The sequence below is a fragment of the Channa argus genome, chromosome 15, assembly GCF_033026475.1.
Source record: "Channa argus isolate prfri chromosome 15, Channa argus male v1.0, whole genome shotgun sequence".
Taxonomy (NCBI): Eukaryota; Metazoa; Chordata; class Actinopteri; order Anabantiformes; family Channidae; genus Channa; species Channa argus.
Window position 1 is genome coordinate 18813992 of NC_090211.1, and position 19972 is coordinate 18833963.

General features: G+C 42.2%; 2 protein-coding genes and 1 long non-coding RNA gene across 5 annotated transcripts; 1 reads left to right on the top strand and 2 right to left on the bottom strand.

Annotated features, from left to right (window-relative positions):
* Positions 1-472: 472 nt before the first annotated feature.
* On the bottom strand, positions 473-13508 carry recql5 (RecQ helicase-like 5). 2 transcript variants are annotated; one of them, XM_067478388.1, is made up of 19 exons: positions 13277-13507; positions 12985-13106; positions 12362-12883; positions 11733-11829; positions 11512-11623; positions 11244-11406; positions 11068-11150; positions 5664-5882; positions 5480-5576; positions 4767-4803; positions 4628-4686; positions 4127-4197; positions 3928-4021; positions 3693-3860; positions 2905-3578; positions 2783-2828; positions 2147-2353; positions 1969-2041; positions 473-1890 (listed from the first exon to the last, which is right to left on the bottom strand). In XM_067478388.1, the coding sequence occupies exons 1-19, from the start codon at positions 13440-13442 to the stop codon at positions 1766-1768; spliced, it is 3135 nt and encodes a 1044-aa protein (XP_067334489.1). In that variant the 5' UTR covers positions 13443-13507; the 3' UTR covers positions 473-1765. The 2 variants fall into 2 exon arrangements, with proteins under 2 accessions (XP_067334489.1, XP_067334488.1); XM_067478387.1 differs by having other exon boundaries at positions 1969-2353; positions 13277-13508.
* Positions 7618-11152, top strand: LOC137100524 (uncharacterized). Of its 2 annotated transcripts, XR_010910924.1 has the most exons (4): positions 7747-8301; positions 9980-10098; positions 10186-10951; positions 11138-11152. It is a non-coding gene; the product is annotated as an uncharacterized lncRNA (long non-coding RNA). The 2 variants fall into 2 exon arrangements; XR_010910923.1 differs by lacking the exon at positions 11138-11152 and having other exon boundaries at positions 7618-8301; positions 10186-11047.
* Positions 13509-15033: 1525 nt separating the features above from the next.
* si:ch211-120g10.1 (butyrophilin subfamily 3 member A3) lies at positions 15034-19472 on the bottom strand. Its single transcript, XM_067478392.1, has 10 exons — positions 19313-19472; positions 17998-18074; positions 17523-17621; positions 17297-17398; positions 17081-17215; positions 16849-16986; positions 16706-16757; positions 16592-16618; positions 16004-16030; positions 15034-15915 (listed from the first exon to the last, which is right to left on the bottom strand). Exons 2-10 carry the CDS (start codon positions 18055-18057, stop codon positions 15356-15358), a joined length of 1200 nt encoding a protein of 399 aa, XP_067334493.1. The 5' UTR covers positions 18058-18074; positions 19313-19472; the 3' UTR covers positions 15034-15355.
* Between the last annotated feature and the right edge of the window lie 500 nt (positions 19473-19972).

Here is a 19972-nt window from a genome sequence, read left to right on the forward strand (position 1 = left end):
GCAATAAAAATACATCTTTTACAGGTCAGTAATAATAAAATGAATGATTACAGCAAGCTAAAACAGTTTCCGTGGTCACCTGACATATCATTTATTTCTTTATATTGCTGCTACAGAACAAACTTTTCCCCATTATATGCTGCCGAAAACATTTAAATATTCATTTGATTCCATTATCACGAGTTGGTGATAGAATAGACTAATATGTCTGTTGGCAAACCACAAACTGAAACAAACATTTATCTCTAATGTTTTCTGTACCTGAAGGGAAATAGATGTCAGAAATTACTGGGCGCACCTGAAAGCAGCACCACTGGAGGTGACGTCACCGGCTATTTGCCAGCGTCCCCGGTACCGACGTCTCCTCCTTCCCTCCCCCTCCGGCCTCTGAAGCGCCAACAAGTCTAATTGTCCAATTGAAGACAACAATCAGTCATTAATTAAGACACAATCAGGGACGTCTGACACCGGCCGCGTTAGTTCTTATTGCACACAGACTTTATTGTAAACATTTAGAGCAAAGACTAGACAAACTCTGGCTGATCACACTCTGCACAGTCCGGTCTCTGTGGCTGCAGTTTTACTGTGGAGACAGTAACTAAGAAACATGTCCTTCATTGGAAACAGTGTTGATGTAAAAGAAAAACAGGCTTCAGCAAAACAAAAAAAAACAAAAAAACAAAACACAATGCACAATTTCTGAAGCCTTAACTCACCTTAACATAAAACAGAGTTTGGTTTGAATAAAATGTATACATATACACATCATACAGTATCTTTGATTTATTTTAGTTTTCTTTTGTCTCTGTTCTGCAGTTCAGCAGTCAAGACGAAATATGTAGCAGCTGTTAAAAAAAAAACAAAAAACGGCCACCAGGCCTCTACATGTTTTTCTACACTTTAAGCCAGTTTTCTGCAAATGATGCATACTTGACATTACTGCCAGAGTATTTCTGTCCATGAGTCATCGCTCTACAGATGGAAATGTCAGTTGAAGCATCTCAACCATTACTTTATACACTGTCATCAACCTTTTTTCTGACATTCATGGTCCCAAGAGGTTGAATAGTAAGGATTTCCCCTCCAGTGCCATCATCAGGTCAAAATGTTTCTGACACCACTATGACTAAATACCAACAAAAATAATGATATTCCCATCACCTTCAGCTGCACTTTGTGGCTAATATGATTGTTAGGGAAAATATTAGCGTGCTAACATGCTAAACTAATATGGTAAAGATGATGAACATTTTACCCATTCGTTAAATATCACTCTATGAGCTTACTTGCATTAGCGTGTAGCTTAAAGTATAACCTCACCGAGAAGCTTAATTTCAGCTCAGTATGAAAAGCGGCTTGCAGCCACTTGATACATGTTCAAATGCAGGTGTAAAAAATAGAAAAAGTAGAGTGCAGTACCGCAAATGTGTCATATTGCGGCAAAATGTTGGTTAGGAAATCACTGTATGAGTCTGGTGTAGATATTTTTGTAGTAATTAGGCTGAAACGTAAAAAAAATCAAAAACAGGCCATGTTTTTATGCCCAGAGTGCTACCTCTGATCTCTCAGGCTGTTCACAGTCCATTATTTTATTGCTGGACCATAAAAGTAGTGTAGCAGCCGCCAGCCTGAAAGAAAAGCAGAGCTCGAGCAGCCTGGTCAGCAGGAGTCTGTAATCAAGCCCGAGATCGGAGGGAAAAGAGAAGTTTAGGCACTGAGAATGAGGAAGACTGGGACTCTAAAAATAGCTACGTTTCCCCTCCCATCACTTCTTGTTCTCTGTGCTTTTACAGCTGTGTGGTCGTTTAAGGTGCTTCCAGTCCCCCTCGCTCTCGCAACGCGGCACTCTGCTGAAGAACTTCTTGATGAGAACTTTGGCTTCTGCTTTGACTGTGCACACGGAAACAACGGTTACAAAAGAGCCAATGTTAAAGGCTGGGCATTTTAATGGATTCCTCCTCCGCTTACCTTGGCCTTTTCCGTGACATGTTCCCTCTGTGAGAAGGTGAGACAGGTAGCGAGCAAAGGACTTGAACAGCTCCTGCAACCCAAGAAAACTACAGCTGAGAGAATTCATCAGCACATAAATAAAACATGACGGATGCCTTTTTCTGCAAGCACGACGTGATCGTCGTCTCACTGTCACCTTGGTCGCAAACTTTCCCTGAGAATAAAAAGGGTCCAGGTAGCGGACCACGATATCGGCCGCCTCCTTAAGCGTCACACTCTTCGGCCGCTCGATCACCGGATGCAGGGGCCTCTCCTGGACGTTGGGGTTGAACGTTACTCTTCTGCTGTTTCCATCTGCAGCGCGGCTTCGCTTGGCAGGAGGAGATGACTGTTTGTCTGTGACCTGCACATATATGTATCATCAGTCACTGTCAGGGGTGAAAAGTAACTTAAGTACAATTTTGAGGAACATGTACTTGAGTCTTCCACCGAATAGTGGACTTTCCGATCCACTAACCCATTAATCGGAAAGCTTTAGTTACCTTCTACCTTTCAGGATATGCTTGAAGCGCCTGTCACATTTCAGATCTTTAGAGGCCACAGCAGTTCCACCAAGCTGACACCTTATCTTTTAACGTCTAAGATGGTTTTACATAAACCATTTTAGTCTTTTTTCTCTGTTCTCTGATTTTTTTACAAAAAGCAAAAGTCAGTAAAAATAAATTCCCGCACCAATTCCCCACCTGACTCCCCTTCTTCGTCTGGTGACCCGTTGGAGGGACTTGAACCCGTGAAACTCTAAAATAAATAAAACTACTCATCAATCGCTTACCATTTGTTTTTGAGGGGGTGTAGCTTCTTCCTCTGGTGTGTTTTGTCTGTGCGGAGGTAAAGATAACGTTGAGAAAACTTTAAACTTTTTCCATAAACCTTTTCATAAAATGATGCTCTTACTCTGTGGTTGACTTCACATCCTCTTTAGATGCTTCTTGGTCACACACTACCTCCAATGTCTTCTTGTCATCATAAACATTATCATCCTCATCATCATCATCATCAGGTATAACTATCACATTTGATTTATTTTCCACTTGGATCACATCTGGATTGTCCGACTCCACGCAGCCGGACTCTACGACCTCTACACTGCCTGGTGACTGCTGTGGGCTGATGGCTTCTTGGGGTATCGCAGAGTTAGTATGAGATGTTTCATCGAGTTCTGTCATCGTCTCCACCTCATCCTGGATTTTCTCAGTTGCTTGTTTCTTCACAAAGTACTGAGAAATGTTGTGGGAACTCTTTGCAGCTTCCGCCAGCTTCTGCTGCTTTTTGCTCATGGCTCTGCCTCCTTTCGTCGGGCTGTTCAGAGAGGCGGCAACTGCTTGTGCTCTGGCTCTGATTGATGATGTTACAGCTAGAAGTGCATCTGTATCCGTCTCTTCTCTTGTTTCCTTGTTCGGCCCCATCAGTGACTCTCCACAGCCCCTTGCGCTGTCATTATAAAACCCACCACTGTCTGTCCCCTTGTCAGAAGCAGAGTCCAAAATGGTGGGTTTCAGCAGCTCCTTGGCAGTAAGGAATGGGTTGGAGGACCCCCTCTGGCCTGCTCCTACTCTCTTACGCTTTAGCTGGAAGAATAAGGGAGGGAAATGAATACAGGTTTAAATCTGAAGTCAAAAGTTACAAAAGTTCAGAGCTACCTGCAAACTGACTCAAGCAGATAAAAACAGAAGTGATCTTACCGAGTAGACTTCAGATGCAGATGTGAACCCCTGCAGCTCCTCAGTGAAGGAGGAGGAGGCAGCTGCTGCTTCCTCTGTGAGTTTTGACTCATTGTCTCCCATGTCACTGCTGCTATGAGTCCTATCACATTCTCTTCCAGCGGGTGCCATTTTCTTCATCTCTGCTACCTTAAGAACAACAAATGTGTCAGACGTTCGACTCACTCGCATCGACAGCACAACAATCAGTAGTTACCTTTCTGAGGACGGCAGCCTTGTACAGGTTGGGCGACTTGCTGTTCTTGAAAACCTCGTGCTCCATATCCACCGCCAGGGACAGACTTTCGTAGCTGAGAGTTGGAGACAAAGTAGGATGACTGTGAGAAAGGTTTGTCCATTTTCTTAGGGTTAAATTAAGCAAGTATAAGGTTTTAAGAGAATGTCTCTGCTATTACTTCAGTGCATCTTCTGCCCCCTGGTGACCATGTAATGCCTCTTGCAAAAGGTATAGGCAGTGCTCTCTGGCCTGAAATATAGGTTAAAACATTTAAAAAGGCAATAACAAGCTCACATTTTTATTTATTCATTTATTTATTTGGCATTTCGGCTTATCCCATGAGGTCAGGGTCGCCACAGCGGATCATTGTCCGCATGTTGATTTGGCATTTCTACCGGGCTTGGACCGGCACTGCACAGCCTGGGAGGGGGCATGATGTCCTCACATGTAGTACACAAATTAACCACTGCGGCAGTATTTTAGTTTCATTTACTACTGGCTCCTTTCTTTTCGTTCCTCGTGCTGTTTTTCCATCATGTTTTGGTTTGTCTCGGTTGGAGCTCTGGCCTCCGCAGCCTCTTTTTTTTTGTGCGTCTCATAACACATGAGTCACTGAATTCCTGGAGATGTGCTAATGATAGCAGCAGGTCTGAGGAATGTGTTTGCAGCTGTGCTGTACCTTCACGGTGAGCCGGGGGATCCTCTGGCTGCTGGCTTCTCTCAGCGGGCAGTGAGCATCTACCCAGCGAAACATATCAGTTATATGACACCAACCAGGATATTCATTCATTACGATTTATTTCTCCTATTGAACTTACCTGGAGGAACAAACTCTTCTCTCTGAATGCCAGTTCCCTACAGTAACAGGAGCACAGACAGAAGTTAGTAGTACTAATCAAACCGCATATGTTGGATATGGTGATACAATATTGGTGTTTTACTTATGAGAAGTGACAATCGGCTACAATTCCTCTATATTTATGACTCTGAACACGTACAATGCCAAATGAGCATAACATGACAAACATATGTCATTTAAGCTGCAGTTTAAAAATTGTTTGTAGCACCAGTCCATCCATGGGCTCAGTTTCTACACACAGCCATCTTTCTGGTCTATAAAGGATTGTTTTTTTAGCATATTTAATATGTAGCATCGCTTTACCTTGTAGCAAAATTACAATAACAATCATTATTCCAGAAATTGTAAATGAAGTTCTGTTTGAGTGACAACAGACAAGTTTAATCCCATCGCTCTCATCACATCACTGTTGTTTATGTCCTACTATGTTCCAGTTGTGGGATTCCTGATTTTATTGATGCTGTGTTGTAAACTGTTTAAACAACCTTAACTTGGACTTTTCTGAGAAAATCTTTTTTTGTCTCTGGTACACATGTGGCAGTGATTTACTACAAGGCCAATCAGCCCTGCTTTTCCCTGCCCACCGCTGGCAAACAGATGTACAGCCACACAACATGTGTGTGGAGTTGTTTTTCCTGCTCAGAGAAACTTTGTGCTGTTATTATTCCTCACCTTCCGTAGGTTCATCTGTTTCTTGTAAAGGTCAGAAAACTCCTTTTTCCTCTTAGTGCCATCATCTTCACTACTACAACCCTCTGCTTCATCATACCTACAAGGGCATATGGTATTTTTAATCTATATATTCATCGTAACAAATGATCAAATCAACATTTAAATGTAACTAAAGCTGCTGTGCCTTTCAAAGCCGTAGCCCTTCTTCCCGCCTCCATAAAGATCCGCCTGGAAACCAAACGGCCCCTTGGGTTCCCTGCTCTGAGCTTCAGTCTTGGTGCTGAGGGTAGCCGCTCGCTCCAGCTGGGCTCGCACGGCTTTAGGGTTACAGCAGTAGTCGCAGGCACCGGCACAGTTTGGCTTCTTGTCCCCAAAGAACGTGGAGATAGTGGCATGACGACAGCTGGAAGATAAGAGACACTGCTTATTAAAATCTAATGTATGCAAGAATAAGGAGGTGCTGCAGCTCCTGAAAAGTTAGAATGGAAGTGAAACCCCATTTAAAAAAAAAACAAAACAAAAAAAAAAACTTGTGTAAAAATGATTTGGAAAAGGGGCAACAAAAGGCTGCAAAAGAAAAATGTTCCTCAATGTAAAATTACAAAGATTTTAAAGATCCCACTATCTACATTATATAATATAATATAATAAAAAGTCAGAGATTCAGGAGGATTCTCTGTGCGCAAGGGACAAGGCCAAAGGTCAAACCTGGATGGCCCTCAGACAGCACTGCATTAAAAACAGGCCCGATTCTCAACCGGACATAACTGCATGGGCTCAGGAACACTTCCAGAAATCACCGTGTGTGAACACAGTTCACTTTGAAATCCACAAATGTTAGTTAAAGCTGTGTCATGCAAAGAAGAAGCCAGATGTGAACACGGTCCAGAAATGCCACTGTGTTCTCTGAGCCATAGTTCATTTAATGATCTGAGGCAAAATGGCAAACTGTTGTGTGATGAATTCAAATTTGAAATCATTTTTGGACACCATGGACATTGTGTCCCGTGGACCATCCAGCTTGTTATCAATGGACAGCCTGCTTCTCTCATGGTGTTAGGGGGGGCATTAGTGCCTATGGTGTGGGCAGCTTACACATCTGGAAAGACACCATCAATGCTAAAAAGTACATAAAGGTTTATGCTGCCATCCAGACATTGTCTCTATCAGGGAGGACTTTGCATATTTCAGCAAGACAATGCGAACCACATACTGCATCCATCATAACAGCAGGGCTTCACAGGAGAAGAGTCTGTGCTGAACTGGCCTCCCTGCAGTCCAGACTTTTCACCAACAGAAAACATTTGGCGCATCATAAAATGGAAAATCTGGGCCCAGGATTGTTGAGCAGCTGGAATCCTGCATCAGACAAGAATGAGCCATTCTTCTCTTAAACTCCAGCAACTGGTCTCCTCACTTCCCAGACATTTACAGTCAGTGGTTAAAAGACGAGGAGATGCTGCACCATGGTAAACATCCCCCTATTCCAGAGTTGTTGCCGCCATCAAAGTCAAAATGAGCTAAACTAATAGTTTATCATATGATACGTTGTTTATCTTCTATTGAGAGTAAAATATGGGTTGATGAGATTTGCAAATCATTGCATTCTGTTTTGATTTAGGTTTTAATAGTAGTAGTAGTCAATCAGCAGTGGGTAATGCAGGGATAAAGCAGAACAGCAACTCTCAAAGACATCGAATGAGTATCAGTGAGCATCAGGGATCTACTAGCTATTGTGTAACCATCACACCCACACTAAAAAAAAAAAAAAAAATCAATATTTCTGTTATGAAATACATCAAGCAGGATTTTTCTGTTACATGAAATCAAAAGTAGATTTGTCTGACAATGACAATATTGTGACCTAGCACCCTTGGTATTGATTTCAGCGCTTCTTTGATGATCTCAAAGACCATTGGAACAAATGAAGCCTTGATTTGGGAAGTGATTTCCAGGTCATTTTAGACACAAAACCCCTATTAACTTCTAGCAGGAACCCACACATGCTACGTTTCTTCTTAAAATCCCTGGTTTCCATGTGATTGTTTCCATTGTTATAAAAAGGCCTCACACTCCTGTGTCAGATCCAGTGTTATGTAACAGCCAATATTCACACAACCACACACACACACACACACACAAAGTGACGGTTTTGGAACCAGCCCATTACTTCGAGAACATACTAACTACATTGCTGGAAATGGAAACGCTGCCTCCACAGCCATAAAAGACAGAGGCAGTGTCATCAAAAGAGGTGGGGAGAGGCAGAAAGACTCTGGGAGGCAGCAGTCCCTCCCAGGCAGGACTGTCAAAGAGGAAAACCACCTCAGGGGGAAGACTAAAGTAAGGCGCGCAGTTGAAAAGCACAGCGGATATCTAGTCTGTTTACGTCACGACCAAAAGCCACAAGAAGGGAGAGAACAAGCCTGAGGACCACACTGAGGAAAGAGCAGCAGAGATGAGAAGGCTCAAACACAAACAACAGTAAAAGAAGCATGAAGGCCAACAAAAAAGCAGGAAGAATAGGATTCGTTTTCGTGTCATCTCACTTTTGCTCCACTCCACGTGGAGTCCATCAGAACCTGAGGAATTATCCACGCCAACCCTGATCGGGATCTGGCTGCTAATGTCAGGCAGCGGCCCCAACACTTCCCTGGATGACGTCCCAACAACAAACTAACACACTGACGAATGAGGCACTCAGCTACCAACTCCTTCATGGCAGAAATGCCATGTTTCTAACAGTCTCCTCACTTTGTTTTGTCATCTCTGCATATTAGCCCGGACTCGGCTGAGGGTGCAGCAAACAAAGATTCTCACAGGTAAGTGCCTTCCACGCGTGTGAGAGGAGACAAATCACCTGAGAAATACTGCAGGCAGTAAAGAAACTGTTCACAATGCGAACTTATCTGCCAACAGACTGTGGAAACTTGACTTCATCTTTTAAAATGAGGGGTGGGGTAACACTGTGGTTACACTGATAGCATTCGTGCCATCTGAATACTTGAAGGGTCTCTCAGTGTTTTTTTTTTTACACCATTTGTAAGTGGTGCTGTTCATCTTTAAATCTAACACAGAGTCAAACACTTAATGGGGAACTGCCTGAATTCCACAATATCAAAAACTAATTTATCAACTAAATGGAATTCGGGTTTCTCTCTGCTGATTAAAATAAACAATACATTTAATTTTAAATAGATATATTACAAATGTAAATATAATAGACTGATTATATGTACATATTATATGTAAATTATTTTGTGAAAAATTTTGTTTTTCAGTCAATTCCCAGTGTATTTGGTAAGTTACAATTATACAATAATTTCTTAAACATTAAAACAATACATTTGTGTTTAAATTGTTTTATTCAGATGCTGTATTGTCATTTTGTTTACCAGTCCTTTGCTAGGAGCTAACTGGCAGATGTTATTAGATAATACTGGGAACATTACATTAAAAGTAGCCAAAATAACATAAATACTACAATTCTCTCTCTCTCTCTCTCTCTCTCTCTCTCTCTCTCTCTCTCTCTCTCTCTCTCTCTCTCTCTCTCTCTCTCCTCTCTCTCTCTCTCTCTCTCTCTCTCTCTCTCTCTCTCTCTCTCTCTCTCTCTCTCTCTCTCTCTCTCTCTCTCTCTCTCTCTCTCTCTCTCTCTCTCTCTCTCTCTCTCTCTCTCTCTCTCTCTCTCGTACTCTTTTCATTTCGGGATGCAAACTTTTGCACCCAGCTCCAGCTAGTCGTCAACAATAACCACGACAAAGGCATCAAACCTCTCATCTAGCTCGCAATAGTAAATAATTAAGCCAATTTCCATCAACATCTGTTTTAAAAATGGAGACTGTGTTCTATCATTTAGTTTACGTGTTTGTTTTTTTGTCGCAATACTACATCTCCAACTGAGGCTCCCAAAACCAACAAATAGCTGAACACACACCAAACATTTGCACCCATGCCAATGTAGAGTGCAATAACACTGTCAAACATTAACTCATGTATGGCTCAACACCACCCCTTAAGATTATTGCATAAGAGTCTATGCAAATAAAACACAATGACACATGTATAAAGACTTCTGTTTACCACCTGAACTCAATGGCCGTGTTTTCCCTCTAATTCCTATCATTACCCAGACAAATAGTCTCACTCTCGCCACACACTTGGCTAAATTAAACACAGGTTGACATCTGCTCTCCAAGGAAATAAAACATATTTCTTGTCTCCCACTGTGATCCTCCCTCCGTCTTTAAAAAAAAAAAAAAAAGAAAAATCCCAAAGCTGACTGCTGACTGGAACTGTTAAGCTGCACTTTGTCACATTCACGAATAACAGAAAATGCCATGTCAAGTTACATCAACAAACCAAGTTTGTCATCTTAGCCACTGAGGGAGTCAATAACAAGCAGAAGGAGACACTGAATGCAGGCAAATAGATTTGAACACCAAATCAAAGTTTGACCTCTTAACTGTAAATGTATCCATGTCATTTCTGCCTTGTCAACAGGATGGATCCCAGAGAGGAGGTGCTGAACCTCCTGAACAAGATATGGGTCAAGCTGCAGGGTTTGCCCAATGCCAACCCTATAGATCTGGGCGCCTTCTTCGTCATCCTGACCTTTATCTGTAAGTGTCATTTGTTTTTTCCCCTAATCAATTTTAACTCTTAAAAGACTGAGCTGCTCAGTGAAGTGATTATTTTCTCTCTTACAGTGGTGTTTCTGCTCATGACACTGCTAACTTGTGTTTGGTGTTGTTGCTGTCGCAAGACCAAGATGAAGGGGTCCAACATTTGAGCATTATTTACACAGGCAGTTCCTCCAAGTTTCTCTCTCGCACTGGGCATCTAAGCACAGGAGATGGTAAAAAGTGTCTTTGCAAACACAAAGAAAACTCTCTCAAGTGCCATTATTCTTCAAGACTGAACTTGTGCTGAGAGTCATGATCATGTACTTAATAGACAGAATTCAAGATCCATGCAAGCAAAGCCTCATACAGGGTGTGTTTAGCAGTAGGGAAGAAGCCCAACCTTCAAACAACAAAAGCAGAAAAGGACGCACTGACTGGCTGCCAAACACACTTTCCAGGCTTTCAGGAGGAGCTACATTCGTTGGAGCATCCCTGTGTTTTGAAGGCCACCGCCTCTGACCCGAGGAAAAGTCAGGGCCAACTCTGGGTTTAATATTGAAGTAAGACTATGTCGGATAAAAGAGATTAAATGTGTAGAACAATACAAATACTGCAGGCCATCAAAGACTTGTGCAATGAGATACGATGAGAAAAGTTAAATGGATTCATTAATGCTTGTCTAAACAGGACTGTGCGTCTAATTCTTGGGGAATGAGAACTGTCCGTCAGACCCAAGTTAGGGAACATCCACCAAAGAGAAGCAAACATGAAAATATTCTTGACATAGTGTACAGCAAAGCACAAACAGGGATTAAGTCTGCCCTCTACTGTACACAGGGAGAATTAGCTTGTGAGTAATGAAAGTGGCAATTTGCATGTTGGGTGAAAACATTACCTACACACATTGTACTTTTGACTTGTATGCAGTAAACAACATTTGCATGCATGTGTGATTTCCTGACTTACGATTCTTGCACACAGAAAGACACCATGGCTTCAAAGTCTGTAATGGCGGTTTTGTCCGTCTCCTTTGCAGAGCCACGTTTTTCCTGGACAAGTGCACAAGCGGTTTGAGAGATGCTCACAATTCCTGAAATCAATAAGACTCCTCACATTTTCTAGCACGCTGTGGTGATCCAGACCTGTTTGCGGGTGACCTCCTGGCGGATGAGGAAGCTCATTTGCTCCTTGTCTCTCGGGGAGTAGTACGTACGACAGGTGGAAGGCAGTCCGTCTCTCCCAGCTCGTCCAGATTCTTGGTAGTAGCTGGCCAGGGACTTGGCAAGATTCCAATGAGCTACAAACCTGAATATTTTATAGGTACAATCCTAAACAAAATTTCTAGCAGCTATATAAAAAAATAAATAAAAATACTATAACACAACAAACACTTCACGGCTACTGCTTTACCTGACATTAGCTTTGTCTACTCCCATACCGAAGCTGATGGTGGCCACTATAACCAGCACCTTTCCCTGCATCCATTCTTTCTGAACCTCTGTGCGATCACCTGCCTTCAGGCCTGTAGGAATAAGGATCCAACATCAAAGCCCAAAACCTGGTGTTTTCAAGCACTTCTACACTTAGTTGCTTCTACAGACCCTGAGAAAAAAAAAAAAAAACGATGTTACCTGCATGATAAGGCTTGGCCAAGACACCAAGTTTGGTCAGCTGGTAAGCCACTGTTTCACAGCCTTCCCTGGTCCGACAGTACACAATCCCACAGCCCTGTGGAGAAATATTACATCCAGTAGGTTAAAGAAACCAGAACTTTTACATTTAAGTTCCTAGTTTTCCGTTTACATGTAAAAAAGCTCTGCCTCAAAGAAACACTCTTTTTTCTATTTGAGATACATTTTGGGAACTTTAGGGATCAAAACTTGGGCAAAGAAAGAACAAAACATAACTGCACTGAAATTTGACATGAGGATTACTTCTTCATAGTGTCAAGCTCAAATTTGGATATGTGGATCGTTAAAGCCAGGTTCTGGCTTTATGTTATTTTAGTTTGCTCAAAATCCACCAACTTTGATGAATTCTCCTGTCATAAAGGACAACCACACTGACACACTGTAAAATGAAAACCTTACTATAATCAATTATTCTACTGAGCTGTTTCTGTTTCACTTCTTGCAAAATGGGCTGTTCTTTCGTTACAGATCTAACATATTTGTGAAAATGTTAAGAAGTAAACAGACAAAAATAACGCTAACCAGCTTGTGTTCAATCACTTACGCCTTACAGAATGTAGTCTACCGACCTGTTCATTAGACCTGCTGTCCAGGGCCAGTGCCTTCTTAATAAATGCATGGAGGTGGGCGTATGGGTCTGGGAGCAACTCCCTGAAGATCACATCGTAGTGCAAGTTACTGCGGAAAACAGGTGTTACAAAACTCAGAGGCAAACGCAGCCTCAGGGACCTAACAATATCCTCTTGTACATTCTTTGGGGCTGTTGCTGTCAGGGCCAAACAGGGAACCCCGGGCAAGCGAGCACGCAGATCCCCCAGTTTGAGGTAGTCCGGCCTAAAATCATGTCCCCACTGGGAGACGCAGTGGGCCTCGTCCACAGCCAGATAGGACAGCAGACCACGAGAGCACAGGCCAGTCAGGCAGGGCTGGAACGAGGGAGAGGCAACCATCTCTGGAGTGATGTAGAGCAGCTTCAGCTTTGGGCTGCTGCTCTCCAGGTCAGCCAGGATCAGACGACGCTCACCTGCCGGAAGCTTGGAGTTGATGGAGCAGGCGGGGATGTTCAGATCCTGCAGGTGGTCTACCTGGTCCTTGGGGGTGTGGGGGGAGTACAGGAAGGGGGCAACACATCTTTGAGAAGACACACAAACCTTTACAGGTATTTGATGGTGTGGCATTGCATCAGACTGACCTGAATAAGAGCAATTAGCGGGGATATAACCAGAGTGATCCCCTCAGCCACGACTGCAGGCAGCTGGTAACAGAGGGACTTTCCTGCTCCAGTGGGCATGCACACAAACACATCCCTGTCACCTACCGAAAAACAAAACACCAGTCACGTATTTGCTATCTGCGATGGCATAACGTTAGTTAAGAAACATGTCGGTTAAATGGACCTGTTGCTATTAGCAGCTAACGTCTGCTGATTCGCACAGATTATAGGACCTAAACAGGGAGGATTAAAATGCTTTTCGCTGCTTTACCTCTGGTAACTGCTTTGACAACATCTTCCTGTAGCTTAGACCTGAAGCTGTCGAACCCGAAGTGGGTTTTTAAAGCCTCTTTTAAACTTGTTGTCATCGTCTTCCTATTTGTGAAGAACCCACATAAACCTGCTCTGGCGTCGTCGCGCACCGATGACATCATCATGCTCGTTGAAAACCGAAACGAAAAAGAAAAGTTAAAGAAATTATGTTTTCAGGAATCATTTTTAGTTTATTTTACAAGCTGTAATTTATTTATTTATTTATTTATTATTTATTTTTGTACTTATTTTTTAGTTTTTTTATATTTTGCGCCGTGTGTTCCAGCTCTCTGATTGGTCCAGCTGTTGCGAATCAAAGCTGATGCACTGTGGCCAAAAGTGTGTGGACCATCCCTGCACAAAATGCTCAGCAAAGGAGGGCAGTTGTATTGCAAACTCAATTCTCATGTGTAAAACAATAAATAAAAATAAATGAAGTACTCAACAACAAGTAAAAGTACCACTTCATTATTTTTTACTCAAGTTGAATTACTATGAACACAGTCAAAAAGGTTGATTTCAAATAGGATGCAATGTTTTTCTGCACACGTGTTTAAAAACCCGAAAGTGCATCTTTAGATTAGAATAGACAACCTTTCAACAACCACTGTTAAAAAAAAGGTCACACAATCATACAATCACATATTCATATTGTATGAGCCAACCAAGGGTTTCCTCAGTTTTAGTTTTATGTAGTATGTATTGTGTTTTGTGAACTGTACTGTCTTGTGTGTTATGTTTCTGTATACTGGTGACGTCACCAGTGACGTCATTTAGTTTCGATAGTTGCCCTTGAATGGTTGTAATGGTGGTAGTTTACCTTTTAATTTTGTTGTCCAGTTGTCAAGGAAACAGTCCTGTTTGATGAAGCTGTTCGTGAACATGCTTGTGAATTTACTGTACTTAAACTTGTATGTATAATTAATCCGTCATCGGCTAAGTTGAGAAGCAAGTACAATAAATGTTTAATGTTCGTCATACAACGATCTCCGGAGTGAAGTATTTGATGGAGCGTCAGATTCGAGTAAGATCGCCTCTACACATATATAACATATTTTATTAATCTGCCACCTAACATAATAATAAGAATAATATATAGATCATAGATCAGATCATTTCTGTAAGGAGAAGATAAATATTTTATCTGAAGAGCACTGTTATTTTGTGTCCTGGATAAACAATGATGCCGAGAAAAGAAATATGTATTTAGAAAATATGTTTTATTGTTTAATAGTACTCATCACTTTACTATCATGGCCACATTCACTTCTGATGTACCAATTTCTACTTTGTTCTGTTTTTTTGTTTTTTTTTAGAAACACATTTCAAAACATTTGGCACAAATTAGTCTACATACTAAAACTTTGGAGGCTGCTGAGCTGCGAAAGATTCAAGTTTTGGATTTGTTTTTGTTTAATCCTCAAAATTTGATGTAAAGCATTAACAGATAACAAAGAATATGTGTATATATATAATAGGTAACTTTGCATCTGTCTGTGGTAGTTCATTGTGTTTTTGCATGACTATATATGCAGTGTCCCTGCCCTTACTTTTAACATTTATTATCTGTCACCCTGTCTCGTAAGGCTGTGTCTCGCAATCCAGCAGCATACATGACAACGCTAACAGGAAAACTAATTTTAAGATTTGTCTGCTTTGTATGGTTCCCTTGTAAGGGATATGGTACAGTGTTGCATGAATAAACAGACTAAAACATAAGTTATTAAATGATTTATTATTCACAGAGTGCGTTCTCACTGCCGGATTACATACATTAATACTATAGGTTTTGTTTTAAATCTACGAAAATACATACATGTATGTGAGCAAAGGGTTACAATAAAGCTCTATAGTGAGAAAGTGGTAGCAACAATCACATTGAAGCTGCAGCAGCACAGACCGTAGTCACATAGTCGATGATGGTCTTTTACATCAGGATCTCTGATTCTGAAGTATTTTATAATCAGGTTTATTATACTTTACTATGATGTCTACTGTGTTTGAAAGAAGGAGGGTGATGGTGGTAACTGAAGGACACTCAACCCCACAGGCAGGATGTTGAACACAGACAATGAGTCTTAGCTGCTGGGGACCTGATCACCAGATCCCTGATGATCTCCACCGTACCAAACAAGGGGAACAGCTTCTCAGTGAAGGTCTCGTTGTAGGTGTAAATGTGGAAGTGTTTGTCCAAGTCATAAAAGGACAGCTGGCCGTTGTCGTAGTCGAGGTAGATGCCCACCTTGCGGGGGATGAGGCCTGGTGGCAGGGCAGTGAAAGGCACAGTCAGCGCCTTCAGCTCAGTGCCCCTCTCCAGCCGCAGGGTCAGGTAACCTGTATTGGTGTTGAGCGACTTAAAGCCTTTCCTCAGGGCCGACTCTTTAGCCACCCCCAGCCGCCAGTCCTGCTCACCCACCTCCACCTCCCAGTAGTGGCGGCCAGAGCTAAAGCCCTCCAACGCAACAGCACACCACCAGCCGTCAAAGCGTTGGTGGTAGTTGGGAACATCTTTCCTTTCGAAGCCACAGCGCATTCTCTTCTCGTCATTGGAGATAAGTAGATCAGGGTTGGCTGTGTCCAAGTCCAAAGTCACCTCAACTACAGGGAAAAGCAACAGGATATAAGTTTTCAGACGAGTTCAGATAAGATCAAATGGACTAAAACTTTAATAAAACCAATGCTGTACCTGCAGCATCTGAGATCCAGTCCCAGACTGATAATAAAATAAAAAACAAAAACAGACTTTAGGCATAGGAGATGACAGACGGATGCTAAGCTGGTTTTACAGAGTCAAAGAACTGTGCTTTCAGATCACTAATATTTATGAACCAAATGCTTAAAAGTCGAATAAATCCAACATTATGAAAAATTGGCTAAATCCACACACACAAAAATGATACTGATCATAGATAATGTCCTAAACGAAGGCAATGTTTTATCATTGCAAAAAAAAAAAAAAAAAGATTAAACAAAAACATGTACAAATACATTTTGTACAGCATATAATCAGCTCTTCAGGATGTTACTTGTTTGCACAGCAAAACATTTGGGTATGGATATAGATTTTTGTCTGTTTTTTTTTTAGACTAGACAAAATATCCAAACTCTTCACTTCAGACCTAATACTGAACATTATTTCTGTTCATGCATTTGTACTGTGTTAAACTACAACTGACGGATTTGTACATAACTGTAAAAGAGCATGCTATCACTACAGCAAACAGTCAGAATGCAAATTAATGGACAGTATATCAGTGGACAGTATATCTCTCACCTGGTTGAGGGATATAAGATATGGCACCTGGAAATAGATGATACATAACCCATGAAGACACGAACAATTTTAGAATTATATAATATCAACGGAATTCAATATTAATACACGAACCAATCTTCTGAGTCCTCTGCTTCCACCTCAGCCACTGCTGAGGTATATTATCCTGCAAGAAACACACGAGAATAAAAACGATGAACTACTGATGATATGCAAGGTCTTGCTCATGCTGTGTCTACTATGAAATGGACTCCTACCTTGTCTGGACGCTGCAACATTAAAGTCCACATGACCAGCTCCATAGCATTCAGCAGATTTGGCGCGCGTCCCCAACGCCAGGCTGACTGCATGTCCTCCAGAACCTTTGCCACAGGCTCCCCTGGCCACACGCTTTGCTGCAAGATGATTAATGTTTTTCCACAGTCTGACCTTGAAGTAACAGTCAGGTGAACAGGAAATGAGAAATGTTACTGTACACGAACTTCCCACCTCAGGCTGAGCTCTCACATCCTTGACCCAGTTGAGAATCACAGCCTTGGCCTGCAGCAGGTCCTGCTCAGTGATCAGATCAGGCAGTTTGCCATCATCCATCTCTGGCCAGCCATCAGTCTGCATAGGCCTCTTCTGCAGACAGAAAAATACACAAGTGTAGGTCTATTCTGCAGCAATACCTTCTGGTAGTCGATGATTTTCTCAGATAAGCACCTTGCTTTCAAGCATGGAGGCCCACTGTGTGATGAAGGCCCTGCAGAGAGAGGTTGGCCAGATGTCATCCAGGTTCCAGATGTTCTCGAGAACTGTTGAACGCTGCAGTGGCAAAACAGATGGAAACACATAGGATCACTAATACTAATGGAGGGGGGTGTAGATTTGTAGTGTTTCCTTTCTGAGCCCCAGTTGTACATAGCTTGCAATAGTATGGACATTTGACCTGGCACACTCGGTTGAGATCTTTAGCCAGATCCACAACAAACAGCTGATCCTCATCAAGAGGCTGCGTGTTCTCCTGTTTCCCTCTCTTGTGTGATTCCTGTGGGGAATAAAGGGGTTTTAATGAAAGGTGTTTGGGTAAGGGATTTTAAAATGCATTTTAAAAAAAGTGCTGGCTCACAAATACTTCAGAAAGTAACAAGGTTAAAGTAGAAGGGAGGTGCTCACTCAGCCTCATCGAAATGCAGCAGATCATGGCTGCATTTCAAGTGCAACAAAAAAAAAAAAAACCCTGCTGCCACACTCCCTGCTTTGACTCATCTCACCAACCACTCTGCTACTGCAGATTTCTGTTAAACTGAACGAGGACTGGAGTCACATCTAACTACAACATGTCGTGTAATCAAAGTATCAAAATTAAACCAGGTCTGCGCATGAACACACATTTTGAATCGAGTGGAACGAAAGCGGGATACCTTTATCTTTGCCGTGAAGTTTTTGGCCGGTTCCACAATGAAGTGAAAACACTGCATCATCTTGACTCGTTTGGCTCCTACAAAAATAAGACCATGTGTTATTTTCCTGCAAAATGTACTCGTTCTGTGTCAAAAGCAGGATGCATTATTATTACAAGTTTTGTCTCCAGTCCTTGAGAGGCCTATCTTTGGAGGCTGTGTCCTTTGGTGACCTCTGACTTGTTTCATCACTAGTGTTTACTGCCAAAACACCAGCAGCCCATAATGGAAAGTTCACATGCTCATTCAGAACAACACAAGATAGGAGTGTGATCAAAACAGCTTATTAGAAGATGAAGGGTGCTGTGTCCTTGGCACTGGCAGGCCTTGCCAAATCCATAAATGATCCATTAACCAGGTTAATAAAGTCGTATTATCTCTTGTGAGACATAGGAGAAAAGAGACAGAGTCAGGGACCAGAAGTGATCATTAACCGGGGCAGAATCCAGCACTAACAAGCAGGCAGTCGGAAACGTGACCGACCCCGCATGCCTGCAGTCGACAGCCTCAACTGCCAGTCTGTGTCCTTGGATGGTCTCCCTCGCTCATGTCCATATCCCTCAATCATTTGTCCCTTTTTTTAAAATCACTCTCTCACTTTCAATCATTATCTGCAGAAAAACACACAACCTCAGACTGTGTGTGGTTAGCCAGGATAAACAGGCTCTGGTGCCCGACTCAGGTGGAGGATGATGTGGATGGATGCACTGGCACTGACAAAGCCATCTGCACAGTTATGCCATTTGTATCCCATTTAATTCTACTTGTGTTTGTGTACAATTTCACAACTGAACAGCCCTGCTCTGACTATAAATAGTGACATTAATCGGGTTCATTTAAAAGAAAATGACGAGATCATGCCCCACAGCACTGCAACAATCAGGAAGATTAACACTCAGCTAAAAAGAAATGGAATCCTAATTTGCGCGTACATTTTATAAAGACCCTGCAATTGCAGTGACTAATAACAAACAAGAAAAAGGAAATGCTCCGAATTATTTATTTATTTATGTCGTGGGAAAACATGACTATGCAGCTTTGGCTGATGTCTGCGCATGAGGTAAACACACACCTGCCGTGTGATGTTGCGGCAAATCTGCATTCTGAGAGCAGTTGGGCTACTTATGCACGCTGCCAGGCGACTTATTTAGAGCTATGTTACAGATATAACATATGTCGAACATAAATGTTGGACATCTCGTCGTGTGCGCGCTCTCTACAGCATTAAAATAACACACATCCCACACGGCTGATCGTAACATGACGCACAGCTTACCCGTGTCCTGAGAAGGCTGGTGAAGAGAGTCTGGTCGTCCTCTGGTCTTTGCAGCGAGCGTGTTCGAACTGTAACGTTATGCTGCAGTGTCTGACCTTGTTTACATACTACGCAGCTCGGGGAGCTTCGGCTTTCTCCGGCAGTGACGAAAGCGAGGCAACCTTATTTGTATGGTAATAATGATGACGTGGTTGCCACAAACTTAAAGGGCGGGTTCAGTTATTTTCCACTTCCTGTAGTTTTAGTTTTTTTGGTCAAGCTTTTTCCGATCCTTATAAGTTTTGAGAGAAAAAGCAAAACAACAACCTCCATAGCCACAGCAACCAGGTGACATCTTTGAACTGGAAAACTACTGATGACATCATCTGGAGGAGTTTTTAGGACACGTCACACACAGAGAGAACCACTCACACCTGCAGACAATTTAGAGTCAATAATGTACCCAACATGTGGGAGGAATCCAGAGTACTGGAGCTGACCAGTGGATTTGAACTAGGGTCATTTTATCTGTGTGGCAGCAGTGCTAACCTCTCCACCACTATGCTGCCCAGAAAAACGTTTTAGATTTGTATGATTAAAAATAGATATTTTAAGCTAGTACTGGATTTAAGTACGGCTGTGATGCATTTATACTGTTGCATTTTCCCTGGCCTGCTGGGA